This window comes from Lactuca sativa, chromosome 1 (genome assembly GCF_002870075.4).
Source record: "Lactuca sativa cultivar Salinas chromosome 1, Lsat_Salinas_v11, whole genome shotgun sequence".
Lineage (NCBI taxonomy): Eukaryota > Viridiplantae > Streptophyta > Magnoliopsida > Asterales > Asteraceae > Lactuca > Lactuca sativa.
Window position 1 is genome coordinate 49,977,970 of NC_056623.2, and position 27,019 is coordinate 50,004,988.

Below are 27,019 nucleotides of genomic sequence, written 5' to 3' on the forward strand. Positions count from 1 at the left end.
CCGATGTAGGTTATATGTTTCTAGATTTCGGTCCGATACCGGGGAAAGCCCGAGAAATGTTTTATGCTTGATGTCTTCGTGATTCTTTCATGTGTTTGTTTATGTGTTCCAGGCTTCGATTTCAATGTCGGGGCAAGCCTGAGGAATGTTTAGCTTATATGTTATGTATATGTTTCGGGCTTCGGTCCGATGTCGGGGCAAGCCCGAGGAATGTTTATATGTTTATGTTATGTGTTTGTGTTATATGCTTGTTGATATGTTATATGTATACAGGACCTCATTCCGATGTCGGGCGGGGCCCAATGTCGGACTTAAGTCCGATTCCAGGAAGGGCCCAATGTCGGATTCGTCTGATGTCGGGCGGGGCCCAATGTAGCGGGAAAGGCCCAATGTATGTTATTATGTGATTATGTGTATGGTATGTGGTAGTTTGGGGAGACTCACTAAGCTTCGTGCTTACAGTTTTCAGTTTTGGTTTCAGGTACTTCCGCGAGTAAGGGCAAAAGCTCGTGATGACTGCATTGCACACACCACAACGTTTAGCTTGGGATGATTTACTCTGATATTTGGACATGTGATTTTGATACAGTGTTTTGATATGATGTTTTGAGATATTATCACTTATGTTTTTATGAGATGATTTGGATTACTGTGGTTTTATTTATAAATTAAAACAAAATTTTGGACCGTATTTTTGGGATGTTTTATGTCAAAACCTGCTATTTATAACAAGTTTTGACCTCCGTGTCGCGCAATTACGCGTGAACCATATAATGTTGCCATGTGTCCTCATCTCAGTGTGTCACGTCATCCCGTATCTCGACGTATCAGGTGTCAGTGTGTGCGGCGCATTGCGCGAGCACGCACGAAGCTAAAAATTAAACATTGAAATTCCATAACTCTCGCATACGAACTCCGTTCTCAATGACTTTTATATATTCATGTAGGTCTTGTCATTCTCTACAAGTTTCCTTTTGGTCGTTTGTCTACTTTTGACTTTCGTTTTTCGATGTGTTTTTATTACTGTTATGATTTTATAAAAATCATAACTCCTTCATATGACGCCCGTTTTAGGCGTTCATTGCATCATAATTCCTACTTTTTGTAATACTATGATTTCCTAGTTAGTGACTTTCTCTAAAAGTCGACCAATCTCCTTGTAGTTTTCATCGTTGTAACTTTTTAAGTACGGTATATTTTTATTTACCATAAACGTCATATCTCACCCATACCGTGTTAGATTCTTACAGAATTTATATTTCTAAAATCGCGGTAACCTATAGAGTCCAAATATGTTATACTGCTCTCAAAGTGACACAACTTTTTGCACACTTATTTTTATGCATAATGGTTGACGTAATTAAGGATGGAACATTCAAATATATTATAATATATCGTGTGATTACAAGGATTTCCTTATTACATTTTTACGTCCTATCATTAAATATTAACTACGGTTGGTGACGTATTCTCTGGGTTGTCACAAGGGTTGGTCTGATAGTTGTATGTTTGGGTTGAAAGAAACCCCAGGGTTGGGCCCATTATTGCATGTTCGGGTTGAAACATACCCCATAGTCAGGCCTATGATTATATGTTGGGTTGGAATGTACCCCAAGGCTGGGCCTACAGATTTGTATGGCATGTAGTACTTTGGAGAACTCACTAAGCTTTGTGCTTACGGTTTTCAATTTAAACATTTTTATGTACTTCCAGTTTCACAAGGAAGAGCCCGGTTTGATCACACTACATCCCCCGAAGATTTATTCTGTAATGATTGTTTATGAATTTACTCTGATGTTTTGAGAATGCTTTTACTATGATCATCTTTTGGGATAATTAATGAATGGTTTGACTTATTTAAAAATGAAAATTTTTATTCGGTACTTTTGGGACGTTACATCTTTAGTAATATATTATGAGAATTCTGACACACCTCCATTGTTATCAATAAGAATGAAACTTGATGTTGATTATATAGCCGATTACGTAACTTCCATAAGAACCATAACACTTTTCACATATAATTGTGTATATTTATATAAGGATAATTTGTATCAGAGCTTCCATATGCATTTGGATCTGAATAAGGATTTAAGAAGGAATCATGCTAAGATTTCAAAAATAATATTATCAGTAAATACCTAGAAAGTCTTTATACTAGGTACTTATATATACTATGAATTTCATACATAAAAGGAACAAAAGATCCAAAATCAAAAATTAAATGCTTACTTATATAGATCTCATTGATATTGACATTTGCATAAAAAAAACTAAGCAATGTTAGAAAATATAGGGGAGGAAATGTAAAGCCCCGTTTATTTATTAAATCAATAAATAAAATAATGAGCGAATAGTAGCCCTAAATCGATAATTATTTAGCAAGGTATTGATCTCGAGGAGCTAATCGTTATAATTTTAGAGATTTGGGGGTTAAAATGTAAGTTCGGATTGATTGGGTAAGTATTTGTGAAGAGAAGGACCACTCGGCAAATTATTGGGACTTAAAATGGTAAATTTCGGACTCAATTTGAAGAGAATTTGGGGCTAAGGGGCTATTTGTTAAATTAGGGATTTATTTTGTAAGGAATTATGGAAAGGAGGGCTAAAGGGTAACTTTTGGATTTAAATTGAAAACAAATGTTATGGGGAGGGGCTGAACTTGGAAAAACGAATATAAGTTTGAAGATCACGGAATTTAAACCCGGTGACCCTCCTTCCCGTTTAAAGCCATCGCTACCAAACCCTAACCATATCTCTAACTTTAGCCGCCACCTTACCAATCTCCAACCGTCACCCCCCCCCCCCTTATGCCTCCTACCGTCGGCCGCCACCCCATTATCCCTTGCTTCTCCGACCGACCAAGCCGCCAAAGAACCAAGATGACCGACGTCATTTCACTCCGCTGAAGACGTGAACCCCCACTGCTGAAGACGAACGCCACCATGGAGCGACATGGCAGTTGAGGTCGGAGGGAACACGCCCGGGAGTGTCGTTGTTGCTGTTTCCGGTGGACGCCGCTACTCCGTTGTAGCGCTGATGTACCGCCGCTTCTCTTCTACTGTTACATAGCTGTTACCGTTCCTTTTTCTTCTTCTTTTTCGCTGCTGCTGCTTCCTCGTGTCACCACCGCCACCGTACGCCGCCAGGTGGGCGGCTGGATCCACTTACAAGCAAGGAAACACGTGTGTGTGTGTACCTTTTGTGAGTTCGTGTAGGTGTGTGTGATTTCTGCTTCAAGATTCGTGTGGTGGGTGTTGCTACTTGACGGGGAACCGAGAGAAACCACCGCCACCACCGCGAGGTGGCGGCTGTTGTCCCAAAGCTTTTGATGTCGCCGTTGTGGGCCACCGGGAGGGTGGCTGGGGTGTATCTCGCAGATTAGAAGCATCGATGTGGGTGTTTAACTCCATGGAGAGGCATGGGTGTTTATTTGGTCGGAAAAGGCATCACCACCACCGTGAGCTGGTGGCTGCCACCATACACCACCGTGTTTATGTGTGAGTGTTAGTTAGTTAGTTAGTTAGTGTGTGTGTGTGTGTGTGTTTAGTATTGGATAAAAGTATCGTAATTGTAACCGGAACGAAAAATAATGAAAAGAAACTAAAAACCACCACCGTAGGGTGGTGGCTGCTGCCACCGGCCGCTGTGTCGGGTGGTAGTGTGCTTTGATGGTGTTTGGACTCGTTTGGATGATTGGACAAGGGACTAAAACCCTAATGGTCCCAATGAAGCTTATTGGACTCTAATGGACCCAATAAAACCCTAATGGGCTTAATAATATTTTTAGTGGGCTTGATAGGCCCAATAAAGCCCTAATTGATCTAAAAGCCCAACAAATTATTAAATGGGCTAGTATTGGGTTGGAAACCCTAATTAGGGTTTGGAAAGCGCTAATGCCAATGAAACCCTAACTTTAAGAATTAATCGGGTCACACACACAAGAATCATTTAATAACTTGAGATATTAAATAATAAACTTTGGCAAAGATTAATCTAAGCGATAATGGACTTAATGGATTAAGTCTTTAATGGGTTAAGTAGGAAACTTAACCCTAATCATCATTTTATGTGAAACCCTAATTTCACTTGGGTTTATTGTTGGGCCTTTCTTTTGGGCCTTGAGGGTTGGGTAATCAATGGGCCATCCAAAGTCAAGCCAATGAACTAGAATAATTTAATGGGCCTAGGGTAAGGCCCATGTAAGGGGCTTAGGCCTAATTTGGAAAATCGGGCCATAGATGGGCCATAGTTTGGGCCTTAATGATTATATGGTGTTGGGCCTTAGAATGAAACCATGTGTAGGCCTAGTCCCAATTTGGAAAATTGGGCCATGTGTTGGGTTTGATTCCTAATTGACTTTGGGTCTATGGATTGGGCCTTGGGCTTGAATGAGTCAAGCTTGGGGTAATGTAGTAATTATCCAAAGAATGTACTATTGGTTATGTGTTGGGACCCAATTATTAATTGGGTGATGTTTTGATATTGACAGATCGAGAATCTGTCATCCAGCAGCTGGGGTCGAGTCTGCGGGACTTTAGCAGTGTGGGGTTGAGTCTACGGAACTTCAGCAGTGCGAGGTGAGTTACCTTCCAGTAGCGGTGGGTCTATGGCCACAATGCCGGCCCACCAGTAGGAGTTGTATGTTAGATGATTGTCTTTGTGATATCATCTAGGTTTGCTACTACCTGATATGCTATATGCTGGCATGATATGTTATCTGTGATAGTGGTAGTAGGAGAGGAATAGTCCCCAAGTTCGGTTGTTAGGATCGAAGAGTAGTTCGGACACCCCAGGTATGTCTGATAGTATGTTGTGTTATGATATATGTGGTAGTAGCTGAGTGTGGGTGAGGCCCGTATCTCAGAGATAGTGGAGTGTGGGCGAGGCCCGTATCTCCCAGCTAGCGGAGTGTAGGCGAGGCTCGTATCTCCATGAGTGTGGGCGAGGCCCGTATCTCCTAGTTGTTCATTATATGATTGAACATACTTGTATGTTATGGATTAGTAGCTGAGTGTGGGCGAGGCCCGTATCTCAGAGATAGTGGAGTGTGGGCGAGGCCCGTATCTCCCAGCTAGCGGAGTTTGGGCGAGACCCGTATCTCCATGAGTGTAGGCGAGGCCCGTATCTCCTAGTTGTTCATTATATGATTGTATGGTATGTGGTATGATGGGGGAACTCACTAAGATTTGTGCTTACGGTTTTCAGTTTTGGTTTCAGGTACTTCGTTTTCAAAGAAAATGAGCCGGCTCGATCGCAGCGTATCACACTATGGTTTTCCGCACATGAGATCTTTGGGATTACACTCTGATATTATTTTATGATAACACGTTTGATTATTTCTACTTTGGTTTTGACTTGACATGATATTACGGATGTATTATTACACTGTTGGTCTTATAATGACGTATTTAAAAATGAAATTTTTGGCCTGTATTTTTGGGATGTTACAGGAAAGATGAGATCAATAATCAAATATTCCTAGATATCATGAGGATGATGTAGAGTTCATTTTCCATAACCTTAATTTCAAGCTTATGCATGCTTTATCTTGTAACATCCTATTTATGATATGTATTCTTGAAATTATATTGTTGACCCTTAGTCGAATTTTGAGTTAATTATTGATTGGGGTTGTTTATTGAGCACGGTGCGCTTCCGAACAATAGGCTTGACGAGATTTTAGGGTTTCATGGTTATTTAAGCACACTTAAGCCTCTAGGGTTGGATCATTTACAACCTTTATCACCCCTTGAGTGTGTTTTCGAAAACCTTAGCCCATCTCCTCGCATTTCAAGCTTGATTTCCTTTGGAGCTTGGAAGTGAAGGAAAAGAGTAAATCCATAAAGTTCACACCTTTTTTGTACTTCTGTAAGTAAAAAGCTCCAAAACTTCCCTTCTAGTTGTTAGATCTTGCTTATGGTTCCTTTTATGTACTTTTGGTCCCATTTTGGTGATGAGCTTGGAGTTGAGGTGACTCCCAGCTCCTTCTAAGCACTTGGGGTTATTATTTGGACCATTTTAAGCCGAAAAGTTGATATCTTGGACATGTTATTTGAGCCATGCAAGTGGTGTTGTCTTTTTTTGGTCATTTTGAGCTTAAAAGTCTAGATCTAGTGAGTTTTGGGATGACTTAATGGATAAAGTTAGAAACTTTATCCATTTGAACATTGTTAGAGTTCATATCTGAAAGATGGAGTTCTAAATTAATGGATTAATTTGAAATACCTTGTGATATAAGCTTGAACGTGACATTCTTTTCTTAGGTACAGTGATCTTTTAAGGTTTTCTCAGTCCCACTTGCTTTAAGCTATTAAACCCGACTGTTTTGTCCTTTTGTGGGTGTGGCGTACCCAGAAGAAAGTATGGCGCGCTTTTGACTTAAAGTTGACTTTTTGGCTAGGTTTAACTTTAGGTCAAACTTTAGGGTTTTAGGTCATGGGTTGAGGTTGACTTTTTTTTGCATGATTAGGTGGTTGTTGTACTAGCCCCCACATTCTGCGAGTTGTGCTAATTTTATGACTGTTTATGAGGTGAGTCTTCTCACTATATTATAATTGGAGACGTGGTGTCATTGTATGCTTGTTTTCATTGTGACTCTTTCTAGTCTGTTTATATACTTTCTTTCTATTATGTTTATATGCTTGTTGGGTAGGACCCGTTGTTATGCTATGTTGGGTGGGGTCCATTGTTCAGGACGGGGTCCAATACTTAGGGTAGGGCCTATTATTCAATTATATGAGGTCCATTAACCAGGGTGGGGCTCATTACTTGTGTTGTATGTGGTATCTTAGGAAACTAACTAAGCTTTGTGCTTACGATTTAAGTTTAAATGTTTGATGTACTTCTGATAATAAAGGGAAGAGTCGGACATGATTGCATCGCATCCTCCAGAGATTTTGCGCTATCTATTTATATTTTACTCTGATGTTTTTGATGAGATCACATTTTCTATACTTTGATGTTTTTATGATATCACATTTTATATAGTTTGATTATCTTTGATAGGATGGGAATGAATGGTTTTATCTTATGCTAAAATGAAAATTTGAATTTGAATTTTTGGGATGTTACATCTCCTAAAATCGATTTTAAGTTAATCCATAAGATGACACTTCTAGTTTCTATAACTAAAATGAAGCAACATGCTAGATTAAATATATGGAAAACTCAAATTCGTTGGACACCAAAATTTTGGTATATCATAAGTATCTATACCTGCATAACCCCTAGATGGATAAGAATGATAATGTCATTTTTTTTGGAAAATAGTAAATAGTTTTCGAAAGTTACAAAATCGTTACAACATTTCACATTTTAGATATGTCTTGAGTTCAATGAAATTACCCACTTTATAACTCTCTCTTTGAAGTGTACTTAACTTATTTTCAAGAATTTATCCAACCTTTAGAAAGTCTAAATGTGTCAGGAAGCCCCCTTGTGGAAGCCACCTTTTGGAAAGTTTAAGGAGTTTAGACTAGACCTGACAAACTTGGTGTACTCTATAAGCTTCATCTTAAGTTGAAACATTAAACGAGTTAAGAGAGTTTGATCCTAACTCGACCTGTTTAATTAGCGTGTTATGTCATGTCTACCCATTTATTTTTGTGTCAAAGTTTGTGTCAGGTTAGCAGGTTACGATTTATACCTTGTAAATATATTACGTCATAACGGGTTGAAACCCTAAACATGTTGAAAAAGTAGGAGTTTGAAGGACATAAAGAAAAAAATGAAAAAAAGAGTATTAGTTAAAAGGTGGAAGGGGGAAGTCATAAGGAGGAGGGAGTGACATCGTAAGACTGTGGAGTATATTTACCTAATCAGTAAGTCATTTTCTTATTACAAAGCGACTCAATCCATAGTTTTCTTTTATATCTAATTTTGGATTTGGGGTTGTCCAATTATTTAAGTAATTAAAAAAAAAAACTTGCATTTTTAGAAACATGTCATTTTCGAGTTAAAATTCTCAACTCTAACATTATTTTTTAATTTTTTGTCATGTCGTGTTAACTCGTTTGATTAAACATGTTGAAAGTTCTTACCTAAACATGTTTATTTCATGTTGAGTTAGCGTTTCAATTCTATAGTTTAGAAGACTCTGGAATCCCTAAAAGGTTATGCATTAGCAAAATTTTCCTTAGTTAAATCCACCCTCCATACAAATCTTTCACCTTCTAATTCGTTTTTTCAATGTATTTATAGTCTGAAATTCTATTCAGGTTTCAAAAATTTGCTGTGAACCTATATGGGCGTTTTCCCTTGACCCTGCCCATTGATTTGGTCAATAGAACCGCTACAATGGACTAGCATTTGGTGTGTTTTTAATGAAAATTAATTTTATACATGTATGCACTCTCTAACCATCTAAAGTGACATTAAAATCAGCAACATAAACACCAAATGAAATCATTTTTTTGTTTCCTTAAATAATAAATAATTTTGCAAATGTCATTTAACTCGTCCATGCGCGTCTAGAATATATTTGTCATGTTGGTACGAAGTTCTTAGAAGTTAGGGTTAAACGTTTTTTTGGTAGTGGTTAAATTAAATGCATTTTCATATTTAAAACCATTTTATTTCTTTAAGGGAACTACATGTGAACCTTTTTGGACAAGTCTACTTTGATCAATCCTGCTTTCATAAGGTTGAATTTATGTGTAATGTTATTTTTTATTTTTTATTTTTTATTTTTTTAAATTCAAAGTCGTTTTATAGCCTATCTAAATATTTATTCATCGTTTGTTTCAACTAACGTGCACTTATCGTTGTTATATGCAATCACCACAAGGACCATACCGATCCATTATTTTATTAGTGTTATTTCGGTTAAATAAATGTCAAAATCTAATTATCTGCTTGATAAGTTAAACGTATTTTTGGTTATTTGTTTGAATGATTTGTGTTTATAAACAATAAACTTGCTATTAAATGGATTGATTGGATCCAAAATTGAATGAATGTCATTCTAATGTAAATGTAAATGTTTTTTAGCATCTTGCTAGCTTTGTTTTTTTATATAAATATTTTTTAACTGTTTAAAAAATTAAAAATAAATATCAAAATCAAATAGTTAAAACCAACATTTTTTTGTAATTGTTTTAAATAAATATTTGTTATCATGGGTCTATCCCTGATAATATCACCATATCTTAAAAAAACCGAGACAAACATAAGTGAACACTACTCAATCAGATTTCACAAAATTGTTACGTGTTTGGGACGAAATAATAGATTCTAGCAAAACAAGATATTTCCATTTCAAGTAGCACTACACACCCTTAATTAGCCGATCATTAAATGTCCATTCACATTTTTTCTTTTGCTAAATTTCATAATTTCCTAACCACATAATTTCGACCCCTATAAAATGAAAACATGCATATTATAAATTATCAAACCAGATACTTGCTAAATTCGAGACAACGAAGCAAAAACCCTTCTCAATATTCCATGGTGACATCCTCCTCCGCCATCTTTGCCACTAGCGGCCAGATGATCATAACCATAATACTCCTCATCCTTTTGGAGTCCACCACCTCACATGCAAATTTCAAATTGCCTAAATCTGATACAAAACTTTTAGAGTTTCCCTTAAATTTAGAATACTTGGAATGTGAATTCTTCTTATTTGGATCTTTGGGTAGGGGTTTGGATCAAATCCAACCGAATCTTACTGGTGGTGGGCCACCACCGATCGGTGTAAAACAAGCCAATCTAAGTGCTTTAATTAGAGACATAATCACCCAATTTGGTTATCAAGAAGTTGGTCATGTCAGGTTCATCCTTGTAACCCTTCTTTTATTAGAGGTTTATGGGTATTTGAGATGTTTCTAAAATATTTTATACATACGCATTATACACAGGGCTATAAAAAGCACGATTCTTGGATTTCCAAGGCCATTGCTGAATTTAAGTGAAGCAGCATTTGCAAATGTAATGAACAATGCATTTGGAGAGCCTTTATATCCACCTTTTGATCCATATGCCAACGATATTAATTATTTGCTCGCGTCCTACGTTATCCCTTATGTCGGCCTTACAGGTTATGTAGGTGCAAATCCATATCTCCTAAGTCCCATTGCAAAAAAGGTATACTATTTTCTGTCTTCCACTTTTGTATATTATTATAAGATAATATGTAGGGTTAGTAAATAATAATAACGAATACGAATATTAACTTGTTTCATACGATGAGGATAATTGTGCTACGTTTCAAGACACATGAGATCTTTATATATTTTGAAATGTGGCCTAAACATGACCATGCACATAGTCCATATCGACCCCCGGAAACGTCACTAGAGACATTTGAAATCTGTGATCGTAATACCAACAATAAGGTCAATGGACAAAAGACTAAAGAGATTCTACAATTCAAAATAATATTGCACCTTAAAAATTATTTTATTACTTTTCAAATATTTTTTATGCTTTGTCAACTAATAGTCTACAACCTGATTTATTACTTGTAAGAGTAAGATGTTCTCTAGGAAGTGCGTTTGTATTTGTACATCTTAATGAAAAAATGTTACGTCTCTTTACTTTTACCAAAACAACTCTATTACTTAAAGTACTTCAAATAAACAAAATATGCATATGCATGTATTAATAAAAAATTGTTTTTTTTTTTTTTTAACAATTGGAAAAATTATTACCAGCTTGTTGCCGGTCTTTTGGGTATCGAAGCAGGTCAAGATGCAGTTATTAGAAGTCTTCTTTACGAACGAAAGACAGAAAAGGTGATCCCATATAACTACACAGTAGCAGAATTCACTAACAGAATCTCAGAGCTTCGAAACAAATTAGGTCATACTGGCATAAGAGACGAAGGCCTTATTGTCCCACGTTACTTAGGGGCTGAAGGGAGGATAATGGGAAACATTTTGTCTGGCGATAAAAATTCATTGTCATATAGTCGCACACCAAGGCAAATTCTTCGTATTGTTTATGAAAATGGAAATGAACATTATCCCGGTGGATTTTATCCTCGTGGTGCTAATGGGACTATTGCTCGAAAATATTTGAAGTATGGAGCATATTTTAAAGAATGATTCGCTTGGATTCTTTATTAATTGATATTTGTGATGAAGCATATATAACATGTAATGAAACATACAATGTAATGGTGGGCCTGCTACTAGGGCATTGGTATTGATATTTGTAATTTGGTGTGAATGATAATAGTTTTATTGTTGGATGTCAATGAGATTGCTACAGTTCTTTTTATGAAAATATTTCAACTACATTAATGGAAATTAATAATTGGGTTTGATCAACAAGACCTTCAAATGGTACTTTTACTATTTGAAGAAAAATCATATATATCGTAAATTGGTATCAATGAAGAATTTATTAAGAGCAGAGAGATCCATAGGTGGTTTTGGTTCAAAAGTCGTTAAGTCAATTAAGAACTTAGGCTTTCTTTTTGCATAATAAATCAATAATATATAACATAATTTTATCTACAAATTAATAAACTCAAGGAGTTAACTCAGGATAATCATTTTTTTCTAAGAATACAAAATTACAAAAATAGTCCTATGATTTGTCAAAAGTAACAAAGTTAATCCTGCTAATTTTTTTTTTTTTTGATACAAATGGCCCTTGTGGGTATTCATAGACCACCGGGACTATTTTTGTAATTCGTTTTAAAATGATAAGAGTGATAGAAAATAAGGGAAGGAGTATTCGAACTTAGGACCTTCTATCCCTCTCATTTTTCAATCAAAACTTTAGCCAACTAAGCTAGAGTCAAACTTATTTTATTTTCCCGAAAATTAATATATATTACCAAAAAATCGCAAATATATTAATAAAAAATACATATTTTTACAAAAAAACTTTTTTTTTAATTAAACAAAATATATTTTTAGCATTGTAAACAAAATATATTTTACAAACAATTTACTTTTTTTTTTTTACTTATTTGTCTTTCGTAATTTTTTTATGTATTTTAAAAAAATACATTTTCGTATGATATATTATTACATTGCTATGATCTTAAAACATATTTTTACGTTTTTATAAAAATATGTTTTTTTTTCTTTACATAGAAAACAAAGATTTTTTAACGTATTTATTTATGGAAAATATGATTTTTTATATATTTAAAAAATACATTTTTCGTATTAAAAGTTTTTACGTAAAAACATTAAGCACGTGATAACATAACGTAAAAAAATGTTTTAGGATCAAATCAAAACGACTTATATTTTCTACGTAAAACAAACTAAAAACGTTAACATAACGTAAAAATGTGTTTTTGTATGATATTTTATCAGGTTAATGTTTCTATCGTAAAACGTATTTTAAACAATATATTTAAGATAACATATTTTTATGAAAACACATAAAAACATATTATACAACAACACATTTCGTATAAATAATTATTTAAGATATCATATTTAGCTTATTTAAGACAACATATTATAAACGTTACACATATATTTAAGATGAAATATTATACAAAAACACATATTTACGAAATGTTATTTTGTTCTTAATGTTTTTACGTAAAAAAATAATTGCAAACCAACTAAAGACGTTAACATAAGATAAAAATATATATTTTCGGATTATAACAATCTAATAATATTTTATACAAAAACATATTCTTTTAAATATATAAAAAAAACATAATTTACATAAAATAAATACGTAAAAAAAAGCTTTTTTATTTCTACGTAAAATAAAAAAAAACATATTTTTATATGAAAACGTAAAAATATGCTTTAGGATCATAGGAATATAATAACATATTATATGAAAAAAATATTTTTTTTATATACATAAAAAATATTTTATAAAAAACAAATACGTAAAAAAAAGTAAATTGTTTCTAAAATTTTTTTTTTTTTTACAATACGCTAAAAATATATTTTGTTTAATTTAAAAAAGTTTTTTTTATAAAAATATGTTTTTTTTATTAATGTATTTAAGGTTTTAGATAATATACATTATTTTTCAGAAATATAAAACAAGTTTCACTCTACCCTAGTTGGCTAGAGTTTTGGTTGAAAAGGAAGAGGGGGAGGTGTCCCAATTTCGAATTCTTCTTCCCTCATTCTCTTTCATTTTCTTTGGTATTTTTTATTTTAAGACAAATTACAAAAATGATCCCTCATTTTCTTTCATACTTTTCATTTTAAGACAAATTACAAAAATGGTCCCTGTGGTTTAACTAAAGTTGCAAATCCAGTCCCTTTATACTTGAAAAGACGAAAATACTCTTACGAATTCAGTCTCTAATGGCTAAAAACTAACGGCGTTAGTAAAAAGGGTCATCTGTGCAAGTTTTGAAAACCACAAGGGCCATTTACATCAAAAAAAATTAGCAGGGACTAACTTTGATACTTTTTGGAAACCACAGGGACTATTTTGTAATTTTGTCTTTTAAGAAATACGACGAGGCTTTTCGAAATTGGACTGATATATAACTCTAGATAAACAATCTTACCAGCCCAATATAATCAATTTTTAAGCCTATAAGTTATATATTAGCCCATTTATTTAAGTCGTTATAGAGCTATAATCGATTTTGTTTCCTTTCTTCTTTTTTGCCAATAAAATCAATTTTTTTTTCTTGAAGTTTTTTCCAGCGATAAAAGGCCATACACAGTTGTTCTTTTATTTTAAAGGTTTTTCTTCAGCCATCGGTTTTCTTTTCTAAATTTCACTTTTCAAGCCAAATAAACTGACTACATCAATCTCAAAATTGTTTTTCCAAACCGTATTTTTTTTGCTACTATCAAGTATGAACTTTTGTGATATGACCTTTAAGTGGGTTAGCCTCCAAGAAGATAGAGTGAAAAAGAATTTTTTGCATGTTTTTTTTCCCAAATGAAATTACAAGACTTAAATAAGAAAATGCTACATAAACTAAATGCACTTTATTATAAAACATGAGTGATGGAAAGGAGATAATGCATGTTGGGAAAACTACTTCTTCCACTAACTAGTTTAACATGTGCTTAATGTGATTGACTAATTCCTTTTGACCCTCCTGGAGCTTTTATCTCGACAGCAGCTTTCGGCCCAGTTGTGGTCAATGGATCTTCTATGGGCTTATGGTGTTGAGTTGAGTCCCGGACTGTATCAATGCCCTCCCCTTAAGACGGGACCTTGTCCTCAAGGTCGGAGATGGTAACACCTGTAGTTAAGGTCATGTTGGCCGGTGGATGAAGCCCGCGTATAGTAACTTGTTGATTGTTAAACCGGAAGGATAAAGAGGGAACCGAGAAATCCACCCTAATAGGGCCTAAAGAGCAGAGCCAAGCATAACCCAAAATAAGTTCACATCCAGTGAAGGCGAAAAGAAAAAGCGGTACCGGGAATGAGGTTCGATCCAAGGTGACTGGAACGTGAGGGCAATACCCGTGGCAATGTAGTGGTTCACCGTTTCCGACGAGCATCGGGAATGGAGGCGTTGGTTGGAATGTTAAGTTGAGCAAGGAGGCGATGTTTGTCTGAATTAGGTTATGGGCATTGTCAGAGTCGACAAGAATGCTAACCGGGCGGTCCTTAATAAGATCGGTTAGTTTCATAGAGGTTGCGATAGTCATCCCGAAAAAAACAGTCGGTGAAATAGAAATAAAATGTGGAACAGTGGGATTGTCGGTTAGCAATGGTAAGGTGGAATCTGTTGGAAGGTGTGGTGTATTGTCCACAATGAGTAAAAATTGGGGGGATTGCAAACGGTGTCCCAGTGTGTAGCGTTCGAGGCAACGAAAAAAAAGCCTGATAGGGCGACTTTGTTGTAGCTGATCAAGTGACAGACAGGCGAGCGGTGAGCAGTGGTGTAGAGGTAGTTGGTTGGGCAGAAGTGATAACGGTGGAAGCAGGTACCAAGACGGAGGAGCCCTTGGTGGGGGTCAGTAAAAGGGTTGGTGATTGGAGGGACTCGACGTGGTTGATAGCAACAGGGGAAGCGGAGGCGGTGAATTTTTCTTCCAAGAGTTTTGCTAAGCTGACTGCTTGGGTAAAGGAAGTGGGTTTAAGGATAGATAACTCATTTTGGATAGTTGGTCGTAAACTAGAAATAAAGCAGTTTAGCAATGCTTCTGGTTGCAACCCAACGACCATATTACTTAACCGTTCGAAATTCGCGACATACTCGGTGACTGTGGTGGTTTGCTAGAGTTTGAACAAAGCAGCTTGGTGGTTCTCAAAAGACGATGGACCAAAGTAGAGTTCAAGAGCATGGGAAAACTCAGGCCACGAAGTGAGAAGGTTGTTGTTGGCTAAGTATTTGTACCAACTTAAGGCATCAACGGTAAAGTAGAATTGAGCTAACAGGAGATGTTGGGTGGGTTGAATGGAGTAATAGTCAAAGTAATTGGTGGCTTAAAAGAGCCAATCAAGGGGGTTGGATCTGTCAAATGTCAGGAGATGAATTTTCGGTGGTCGGGGGTTGTGGTTGATCGGCAGCGGTGACGATGGAGGTGGGTTTGGTAGGTATGTTGGGTGGTGATGATTTGCGATGTTTATGGTGAGGGTGTCATGTTGGGTGTTAGTGGTGGTGGCAAGATGAAAAAGTGCTTGAATGTGGTCTAGTGGATTCTCATTGGGTTTGTTTTCTGGTTTAGGAGGGATGTCGATTGTCGTATCTTTCCGGGGAGGCAAGGTTGGGAGATGGGGAATGAAAGCACCAAATTATATGCCCTTAAGTGGGTTAGCCTCCAAGAAGATAGAGTGAAGAAGAACACACAATATACTTGGAACAATTTTATGCACGTTTTTTTCCCAAATGAAATTACAAGACTTAAATAAGAAAATGCTACCTAAACTAAATGCACTTTATTAGAGAACATGGGTGATGGAAAGGAGATCATGCATGTTGGAAAAACTACTTCTTCCACTAACTAATTTAACATGTGCTTAATGTGATTGACTAATTCATTTTGACCCACCTGGAGCTTTTATCTTGACAGCAGCTTTCGACCCAGTTATGGTCAACGGATCTTCCATGGGCTTGTGGTGTTGAGTTGAGTCCAGGACTATATCATTTTGTTTTTGGATCGTTGCACTAGATGTTCACTTTATATTTGTTTTGGACCCCGATTAAAAAAAAGATCGTAAATTCTTGGCATAAATACGGTTACATCTCCACAATAATATTCTCCAAAAAGTATGTGATATCCACATTTTTACGACCATTTTAAAACTTTTTATTTATGCTTAATTAAAACAAAGTTTATTTATAAATGCGGAATTTGGTCTCGTAAAAGTATTTCTGAAGAAATGTTTTTCGTTGATTTTTAAAAGTTTGGAATGTCATAACTGATACAAAAGATAATCATAAACAAACCTTATAGTATCTTAGATTATCAATCTACATCTCCTTGAATCTCTTATCATTCATGAATCTTTATACTGCTACCTGTGATACAAAGAAGCTAAGTGAGTCAGATTGGGAAATCTGGTGAGTACATAACGTTTTCAACCCACAGTAATATAGTTAATATGTTTAGTTATCAAACAATTAACCCGATTACTCATCCCCCTTTTCTCCTTTATTCTTCCCTAAGAATCTACCCTAAGGGTCATCATAGTCATCGTTCTTGACAGTATTGTTATAGGGATTTTTACGCAACACGTGTCACTAGGTTCTATCTTACGGTTCATCATGATCCTACCAAGTTGTTCTTTACTTGATAGATCGTAAACTGGAGGAAAGTAACTATGCACTAGCTTGATAAAAGTCTTGGCACATATAGCATTCAATTATCTAACTTTTGCATTCGAGCTCCGTTTTCGACGTTCTTTGTATCCTTAGAATCCTCTCGATGAGCTCTACAACATTCATTAAGGTCTCAACATCTAATTTTTGCTCTAACAAAAAATCATATTTAGACCGTTTTAGACTGTTAAAGTCCGTGCGAAATTCATCACTTCTTCATATGAACTCCGTTATTGATTTTCTTTATATCGACGGGTTCATATTTGTGACATCCCCAAAATCACGGCCAGAAAAGACCGGTTTCATTTATGTTTTTTAAAATAATTTCAGAGTAAATCCTTTTGATTTAAAAGAGTTGCGGAATTTATTCCCAAAACAAAATATGCCAAAATAATATTTATCAAAGCATTTCATCAAGAGATGCATTTTCATTATATAATCAAAACTCGGGATGTCATGTTCCGATACAGACCATAAAGCATAAACGATAACATTACAAGTCATTCAACAAATATATACATATACAGACTTGTAAACAAAATAACTCGATGATTCATCCGTCTTATGCCCTTGCGCCACTTCCTGTAATACAAATAAAACTGAGCGGGTCAGGCTTGGGAGCCTGGTGAGCATATAGGGTTTTCAACCCACAATAAATAATTATATTTAAATTCACCAACCAACGATAACCCGATTACCCATTCCCGTTATCCTCACTTTACGTCCCTAAAACAACATCTATCTCAAGGGACCTAATCTAGGATTTTCATCGAGACGGACATTACTGCTAAGGGGTTTCCTCAACAATAGATGTTCTAAAGGCAACCATGAGGGGGATAGAGTACACCGGTGAATACATCATTCACAACACCTACAGGTTATGAACCTGCTAGCATTCCACTGGACTGTCTAGAAAGAGTCTGTGGTCGTTATCCATACTCCGCTGAATAACTAGATCAACAACAACAACATCGAGGCCTCTTATCTGTTTATCACACATCAACTATCTACCCATGTTCTACCCAACATATTAGTAGATAAAAATATATATTTTTACACATACTTTAAAACCTGTATAGCATTTTCATTCAATACATATTCCACATAACAGATGAGGCACACCCACATAACACGTATTTCATAGAAAATAGATCATATCTATGAGATAGAAGAGAGTGAATATACATTCACACACATAACAACAAAATTATACACATAACACGTATTTCGTATAAAATACTTCATAATTATGCGTTAGAAGAAAATAACTACACACTCACTTGATCAGAAGATGATCCGACAGCACTACGACTTGCAGAAGTAGTATTCTTCGGCAGATCTGGAAGATCTCCACAAAAATCGAACTTCTCGCGGGTAGAGCTTCGGCTCGGGAATCGCACGTCTCGGGGTCTCGGGAGCGTGAAACTTCCTTCTTAACTTGGATACGAGATCCAGGGCGTCGGGATGGCTTCGGGGGTTTACACGCAAAGCTTTGGCACAAAAAGGAGGAGAAATGAGCAAATAAGCCTGGAACCCTCGCATCCTATTTATAGGAGGTGGAAGCCTCGCAGTACGCTGGGCGTACAGCCGTACGCGGGGCGTACGCCTCGGATCGTCACTGCATGCGTCATCGGAGCACTCGAGTCCGAGGCGGTGCATGCATCGGGGTACGTTGGGCATACACTAGTACGCTGGGCGTACTTCGGATCAGATCAGTGATTCCTTCGGATATACATCCGAATTAAAGATTAAATTTATATATTTTAATTATTTAATAAACTTCAAAAATTCATATCTTCTTCATACGAACTCCGTTTTCGACGTTGTTTATATCCACGCGTAGGTGAGACTACGCTCTACAACTTTCGTTTAGACTCCGTCGGATAATTTTGAATTTATTTTTATTATTTATTTTTAGTAGGCCGGGACAGAAAAACATCGTTATAAATTCATAACTTCTTCATCCGGCGTCCGTTCTCGCCTAACTTTTTATCGCTTCGCTACCACTAACGAGATCTTCGATTCTCGTTTAGATTGTTTCGGCTAAAAACCGCTCGATCTCAAATCGAGTATTCGGGCTGCATACCGCTAAGTCGAAACTTCAGAAAATCATAACTTCCTCATACGAAGTCAAATTTGGGCGTTCTATATATATTCGGAAACCTCGTTTCGGCCATTACAACTTCATGTAAAGATATCAAATTTATTTTACACTTAAATTTTGACGATTATTTTTATTCTTAATTAATCAAATCACATAATTAAGCAATTAAGCACAAAACACATAATACTCAAATAATACAATTCTATTATTTCAAAACGGGTTACAAAGATTAACCTAGACTATTATACCAACATTAATGACAAGCCCAGAAACACAGGCGTTACAATATTCACATAATCTTCAATTCTCATTTAGACTGTTTCAACTAACAATCAACCGATTAAAATTTCAATTTTTGTGTCCGCATTGTTGCGCTGAAACTTCGAAAAATCATAACTTCCTCTCACGAAGTCAGAGTTAGATGTTCTGTATATGCACGCTCTCGGTTTAATGAGTACTGCGACTTTCATTTAGATCACTTAGATTAAAAATTAATTTATCAAAAAATCACTTTCTTCGATACGCAAAGTTGTGCCGGTTTAATCACGAAACTTCGAAAAAGTATAACTTTTTCATATGAAGTCGGATTTCAACGTTCTTTATATGTACGGAATATTTATCACATATACTATAACTTTGTTTAATAGTACCTGCTCTACAATCGGAGTGGTTAATAATGCATGTAAGTATGATGATATTGAGCTATGCGGCTCTTCTTTGTGGATCCTTATTATCAGTAGCACTTCTAGTCATTACATTTAGAAAGATTTTTTATAGTTATAAAAGTAATAATTTCTTAAAATTAAATGAGTCTTTTTCATTTGGTGAAATCCAATACAAGAATGAAAGAAACAATATTTTTTTTAAAAATTACTTTTTGTCTGCTAAGAATTATTACAAGGCCCAATTGATTCAACAATTAGATTATTGGAGTTATCGCGTGATTAGCCTAGGATTTATATTTTTAACCATAGGTATTCTTTCAGGAGCAGTATGGGCTAATGAAGCATGGGGATCACAAAAAAAATAGGAGGAAGTTGTGACACGTTCACTAAAAAAAATCCGTTTGTAGCGAATAATTTATTAAAAAAAATAAATTAAATTCAATTTGGGCGAACGATGGGAATTGAACCCGCGCATGGTGGATTCACAATCCACTGCCTTGATCCAGACCAGGTTATTATTATTTCTTTTTCTGCTTTTGTGTTAAGCTTATTTATTTTTTTTAATAAATTATTCGCTACAAACGGATTTTTTTTAGTTAAATAATATTCTATCAAAATATCATTTTATAACGCTTGTTAAATCTTAATTGATTAGCCCGAATCTGCGGGTGTTACAAAGTATTTAATGAAAGAATTGCGGCTATGGTTTGCTCAAAACTTGAATCAGTATGCATGAAGAAATATATCATGAGTAAGATGAAGATAAGTCAAAAGTTTTTTCCTTACATAAACTTCAATAATGTAGAGACTTGCTTACCAACATATTCGAGTTCAAAGATATTATTTATAATATGACTACATTGGAAATCAAGTATGACGAGGAGGATCATAGATTGATCATCTTATGTTCTTTTCCGTCATCATATTCAAATATACTGTTGAAAGATATTATATATATATACAAACTTATCATTTATCATTAAGTATATAGTTGTTATTGTATATTTGGTATGTATTTGTGTTTGGTATTTGTATATGTTCAGTGTACAGGGTAAGAAAGCACGCGGGTTGTTAAACCCGGTTTGGGTTCATGGATAGTCCGTGAGTTAATATTGATCCGAGTATATATAGTGAAGGATGAGTGGTTGCAGCACATACGATAGATATTTTTCTTCATTTTTCTTCACAGTTCGTCTCTTTCTCTTGGTTCTCTCTAGATTAGGGTTTATACCACAAGAACCAGTTTATTTTGTTAGATCTAATGTGTATCTGAGAGATGAGTGTGATTGTAGTGAGATTTTCCTTTGTATTTGTTTGATGTAAACCAACTGTTTCATAGTGAATGAAATGTTGATGTTGGGAAAATCTTGAGTTTATACTTTCTTACATGGTATCAGAGCTACTCTGTGTGACGATATTTGAAGTTCTTGTTGATTTGCAGAAGATTCATACAGGTTAGTCTATTCCTCTTCTATTTTGGTGTTGTTCCTTCTTTAATACTTGAAATCGATTGTTTCTTGATCATTCGTTAATCGATTGGCTCTTGGAAACTCTCGATATTTTTTTCTCTCTTATTAGAATCAAGTTACTGCGATTGTAAGTTTTACTTTGCAGATTTGGTGGTTGTCGTTCGATCCTTCCGGATCTGTGGTTTATACTTCAAGAAAAACTTCTCATCATCTGGTCTGCTCACTCAATCCCAGTGTTTAGGGTCAAAGTAACTCTGTCAGGGAACGGACACTCATCTGAAATAACTCTGACAGAGAACAACCCTAAGGGAGGTGAGCGGTCACTTTGAACTGTAAATCTCCTTCTGATCGCTGTGAGCGTTTCCTTGTTCCTTTCTCAACTCTTTAGTAGAATAAATTTGGGAGATCTGTATGTTTTGAGTGTATCAGTTAAATTTCTGTGCAGTTTTTCTTTCTTTTTCTTGTATATCAGGCTGATCTGTATTGATTGTCTTGGGCCCCAACATACGTGGTGACCATCTGGACGTCATACAGTGACTGATTGTTAGTGTTTTCATTGCTCGTTCTTATCTGTTTGTTTTATGGCTGGTCCTAATGATCCTCCTGAAGGGAGTGGGAAGGATGATGTAGTTAATTTTGATGATCCTCTCTATGTTCATCCATCTGATAATGCTACTACAACTATTGTTACTGTTAAACTAACTGGAAATGAAAACTTTCGTATTTGGAGAAGTTCCATGACTAGGGCCCTTAAGGCTAGAAACAAACTAGGGTTTGTTGATGGTACATTTAAAAAGAATTCGGTTGAGAAAACTAAAGAGACTAAGTGGGAAAGGGCTAATGCAGTAGTGTGTTCCTGGTTATTATCTTCTATCAGTGATTCAATTTATGCTAGTCATGTGTATTCTGATAATGCACAAGAAATTTGGGAAAATTTGTTTGAAACCTATAATAAAGCAGATGGGTCTGTAATTTTTAATATTCATCAAAGAATAAATTCTTTAAAACAAAGTGGTATGACTGTGTCTGATTTTTTTAATAAACTGGATGCTTTATGGAAAGAATTTGATGGTTTAATCAGTCTTACAGAATGTACTTGTGAGGCTGCAGTTAAACTAAATGATCATTCTAAGCTGATAAAGCTCATGTAATTCCTTACTGGTCTTGATGAATCATATAATCAAGTTAAGAGTCATATTCTACTCATGGATCCACTTCCTAGTGTCAAAACTGCTTTTTCTATAATTTCTCGTGAAGAGTCTCTTCAAAAGAATGGATCTCTTTCTAGTGATTCTCAATCTGTTCCTAAAAATCAGACAAGTGCTTTCAATAGTAAATTTAATAATAAGTTTTCTGGTAATAAAAATAAGGGACAGATTGTTCAGTGTAAAAATTGTGGCATTAAAGGACACACTGTTGAAAAATGCTATAAATTGATTGGATATCCTAAAGATTTTAAACCTAGAAGTGAGTCTATTCAGAATAGTCAAGGTAAAAACTTCAATATAAATTCTTCTGTTGTTGGGACTGGTTCATCTGCATCAGAAGAGTCTATGTTTTATCAACTTACTAAATACCAGTATGCTAAGGTTCTTGGTCTAATTGGTGAAAAACACAGTAATGAGGAGGCATCTGTCAATGCTAATATGGCAGGTACTTGCTTGTTTAATGTTTGTAATTCAACTTTTAACAGTAATAAATGGATTGTTGATTCTGGTGCCAATCAACATATGATAGCATCAGAATCACGTTTGTATGATACAGTAGATGTGTCTAAGCTTAACCTTCTTGTTAGTCATCCAAATGGGACCAGTGCTAAAATTGAAAAAATTGGAAACTTAAATATTTCAAATTCTTTAACTATGTTTGATGTGTTTGCAGTTCCTGAGTTTAATGTAAATCTTTTGTCTGTTCATAAAGTGTGTAAAGATAATAAATGTGAGGTTGTGTTTAATGAACATAGTTGTAAAATTCAGGATTTACACTCAAAGGAGATGGTGGGGAGTGGTAGTGAATCTGGAGGTCTCTATTATGTTGATAGTGTACCTTCAGGTAATCTTTTTTGTTCTAATGTTGCTGTGTGTTATATTTCTAAATTGACATGGCATAATAGACTTGGTCATCCTTCTGACCAAGCTTTAAACTCTTTAAAGTCTCAACTTAATTTTGGGAATGATACCTTGCCACCTTGTGATATTTGTCACAAAGCAAAACAGACAAGGAATTCCTTTCCAACTAGTCAACATGTAACTTCTTGCTTAGGTGAACTTATTCATCTGGATGTTTAGGGACCTTATAGAGTGATCACTTCAGAAGGGTTTAAGTTTTTTCTTACTATAGTGGATGATTTCACTAGGGCAACTTGGATTTATTTGCTAAAATCTAAAAGTGAAGTTTTTTCATGTGTTAATGCTTTCTTTAATATTTTGCATAATCAGTTTGGTATTGAAATTAAAAAGGTTAGGACTGATAATGGTTCTGAGTTTTTAAATCATAACATGAAAACATTTCTTGAAAATAAAGGTGTTATTCATCAGACATCATGTGTTTACACACCTCAGCAAAATGGGGTGGTTGAGAGGAAGCATAGACATATCCTGAATGTTGCTAGGTCTTTATTGTTTCAGTCAGGGTTGCCTATATGTTACTGGGGTGATGCGGTTTTAACTTCAGTTTTTTTGATTAATAGAACTCCAACTTCTGTGTTGAATGGAGCCTCACCTTATGAACTTGTTTATAAATCTATTCCCAGTTTTGAAAAACTTCGTGTTTTTGGGTGTCTCTGCTTTGCAACAAAATTAAATAATTTGGATAAGTTTTCTGAACGTGCAGATAAATGTGTTTTACTTGGTTATTCTTTGGAACAAAAAGGATATAAAGTTTTAAGTCTTGACACAAATTTTGTTTTTGTTTCCAGGGATGTGAAATTTTATGAGTCAGTGTTTCCATTCAAGCTTAATTTTTCAAATGTTGATAAGTCTAATTTTCTGAATAACCCAAGTGACCCATTTTCCTATGATGAGCCTATGTTATCTAGTTCTCTACATGAAAACTGTAGTTTAGATGATTTGGGAGTAACCCATCAATCTGATGGTGCTGGAGCAGTTCATGATCTGGATGAGAACCCAGTTAGTGGGGTCAGCAACCAGAGTGACGAGGCACGTGTGCCTCAGGTTGATGAGGATGTTCCCAGTTCATCTACATTGGCTGATGATGGTATTTTAGGACAAAACAATCCTTCTGATGATCACTTGTTAGGTATCACTAGATCTGGTAGAAATATTCGTTTACCAGCAAGATTTGATGACTTTGTTGTTGAAAGTTCTCATAAATATGGCTTGGAAAAATCTATAAATTACTCTTGTTTAACTAATGAAAGTAAGTGTTTTGTGTCAAACTTGAATAAGACTTTTGAGCCAAAAACATATTCTGAAGCCTCTTCTGATCCTAATTGGATCAAAGCTATGAATGAGGAAATGGAAGCATTATATAGGAATCATACTTGGGATATAGTAGATCTTCCGAAAAATAGAAAACCTATTGGTTGTCGTTGGATATATAAAATTAAATATAAATCAAATGGTGAGGTTGAGAGATATAAAGCTAGACTTGTTGCTAAAGGATATAACCAAAGGGAAGGAATAGATTATGAAGAGACTTTTTCACCTGTTGCTAAGATTGTTACGGTAAGAATTGTTATATGTGTTGCTGTAAATAATTCTTGGCCTCTTTTCCAACTTGATGTTAATAATGCATTTTTATATGGTAACTTAGTTGAAGATGTTTACATGACTCTTCCTGAAGGGTATCACACAAAAAACGATATTAGAGTTTGTAAACTTATTAAGTCACTGTATGGATTAAAACAAGCTCCACAAAAGTGGAATGAGAAATTGTGCTCTTCTTTATCTGATTTTGGTTTTGTTCAAAGTTTATGTGATTATTCGTTATTTGTTAGGAAAAAAGATAACACAGTGGTTGTTTTGCTGGTATATGTGGATGATATAATTTTGACAGGGAATAGCAATGTAGAAATTGAGAATGTTAAAATGTTTCTTAAATCTAAATTTAGAATAAAAGATTTAGGTTTGTTGAAATATTTTTTGGGAATAGAAGTATTACCCACTAACAATGGTATTTGTTTAAATCAAAGAAAATATTGTTTGGAGCTTTTACATGAATTTGGAATGTTAGGTTGCAAACCTGTTAAAACTCCTTTGGAAGTTAATTTTGTTTTTAACAGGTACAGTGATGATGATTCAGATTTAATAAGTAATATTACTGAATTTCAAAAATTAATAGGGAAGTTGATTTATCTAACAGTAACAAGACCAGATATTAGTTATGTTGTTCAACTGTTGAGTCAGTTTATGCATAAGCCAAGAAAATCACATCTAAATGTTGCTTTTAGGTTATTGAGATATTTAAAAGATTCTCCAGGAAAAGGTGTTGTTGTTTCTAAAAATGATAATTTAGATGTTGTTGGTTATGTTGATGTTGATTGGGCAAAATGCTTGACAACAAGAAGGTCAGTGTCTGGATATTTAGTATATTTGGGTGGTTCACTTGTTTCATGGAAAAGTAAGAAACAAAGTACAGTATCTAGGTCTTCAACAGAGTCTGAGTATCGTGCTTTAGGTACTGTTACTTGTGAAGTGTTGTGGATTTTGAAAATTTTAAGTGATTTAGGTTATTCAAATTTAACTCCTGTTAAACTTTTTTGTGATAATGAATCTGCTATTAAATTAGCATTGAATCCTGTTTTTCATGAAAAAACAAAACACTTTGAGATAGATGTTCATTTTATTAGAGAAAAGATTGAAAATGGTATTTTAAAATTAGTGAAAATTGATTCTTCAAATCAAAATGCAGATATTTTGACAAAATCTTTAACTGGTTTTCAACATGAGTTTTTATCAAAAAGATTAGGTCTTTTAAATTTGTTTTCAATTCATAATGTTGCTAAATGATAAGTTTGAGAGGGGGTGTTGAAAGATATTATATATATATACAAACTTATCATTTATCATTAAGTATATAGTTGTTATTGTATATTTGGTATGTATTTGTGTTTGGTATTTGTATATGTTCAGTGTACAGGGTAAGAAAGCACGCGGGTTGTTAAACCCGGTTTGGGTTCATGGATAGTCCGTGAGTTAATATTGATCCGAGTATATATAGTGAAGGATGAGTGGTTGCAGCACATACGATAGATATTTTCTTCATTTTTCTTCACAGTTCGTCTCTTTCTCTTGGTTCTCTCTAGATTAGGGTTTATACCACAAGAACCAGTTTATTTTGTTAGATCTAATGTGTATCTGAGAGATGAGTGTGATTGTAGTGAGATTTTCCTTTGTATTTGTTTGATGTAAACCAACTGTTTCATAGTGAATGAAATGTTGATGTTGGGAAAATCTTGAGTTTATACTTTCTTACATATACATGATACCATTCTTTATATTCATGATTCTCTTACTTTGGATGAAGTTTATTGTACGCCAAGGAAAATATAAAATAAATGGTTTCTAATGTCGAGTCAAGTAATTTGCAAGGTGAAACGTTATATGTTCGGGGCCATTCTAATGAAAGAGATTTTCAGGGTAAAATTATTCTATCCAAATCACGAGGTAAAGATAAGTCTTGTCGTCTTGATGATCTTGAAACAAAATAATCACAAGATTTCTGAATGTTATATGATGGTGAATAAATAAAAGATGATTGCTTCAAACAAATCAGTGGTTAATGATGATTCTACAAACTATGCTCGTAACGATGATTCCAAAGGAGCAGTTCTTATTGTTGTTTCCAAAGGTGTCAATGAGAATTGGTTCTTGATTTAGATTGTACTTATCCCATATGCTCTCACAAATATTGGTTTGCAATGTTTGAATCAATTCACAATGTCGCGTCAGTTTGTGGTTTTGATGGTTCCCAATGCAAAATTGAAGGTGTTAGCACTATCTATTTCATGATGTTCTATGACATGATTTGAAATTTAAACATTGTTCTATATATTCCTACGATGAAGATAAATCTCAAATCCTTAAGCGTCTTTGACGATAAGGGTTACAATGTAACACCCATAAAATTTACGCCAAAT

The 27,019-nt window shown here is 34.8% G+C and overlaps 1 protein-coding gene across 1 annotated transcript; it reads left to right on the plus strand.

Annotated features, from left to right (window-relative positions):
* Window positions 1-9,414: 9,414 nt before the first annotated feature.
* On the plus strand, window positions 9,415-11,245 carry LOC111909206 (desiccation-related protein PCC13-62). Its single transcript, XM_023904989.3, has 3 exons — window positions 9,415-9,776; window positions 9,864-10,089; window positions 10,659-11,245. The coding sequence occupies exons 1-3, from the start codon at window positions 9,451-9,453 to the stop codon at window positions 11,049-11,051; spliced, it is 945 nt and encodes a 314-aa protein (XP_023760757.1). The 5' UTR covers window positions 9,415-9,450; the 3' UTR covers window positions 11,052-11,245.
* Window positions 11,246-27,019: the final 15,774 nt, after the last annotated feature.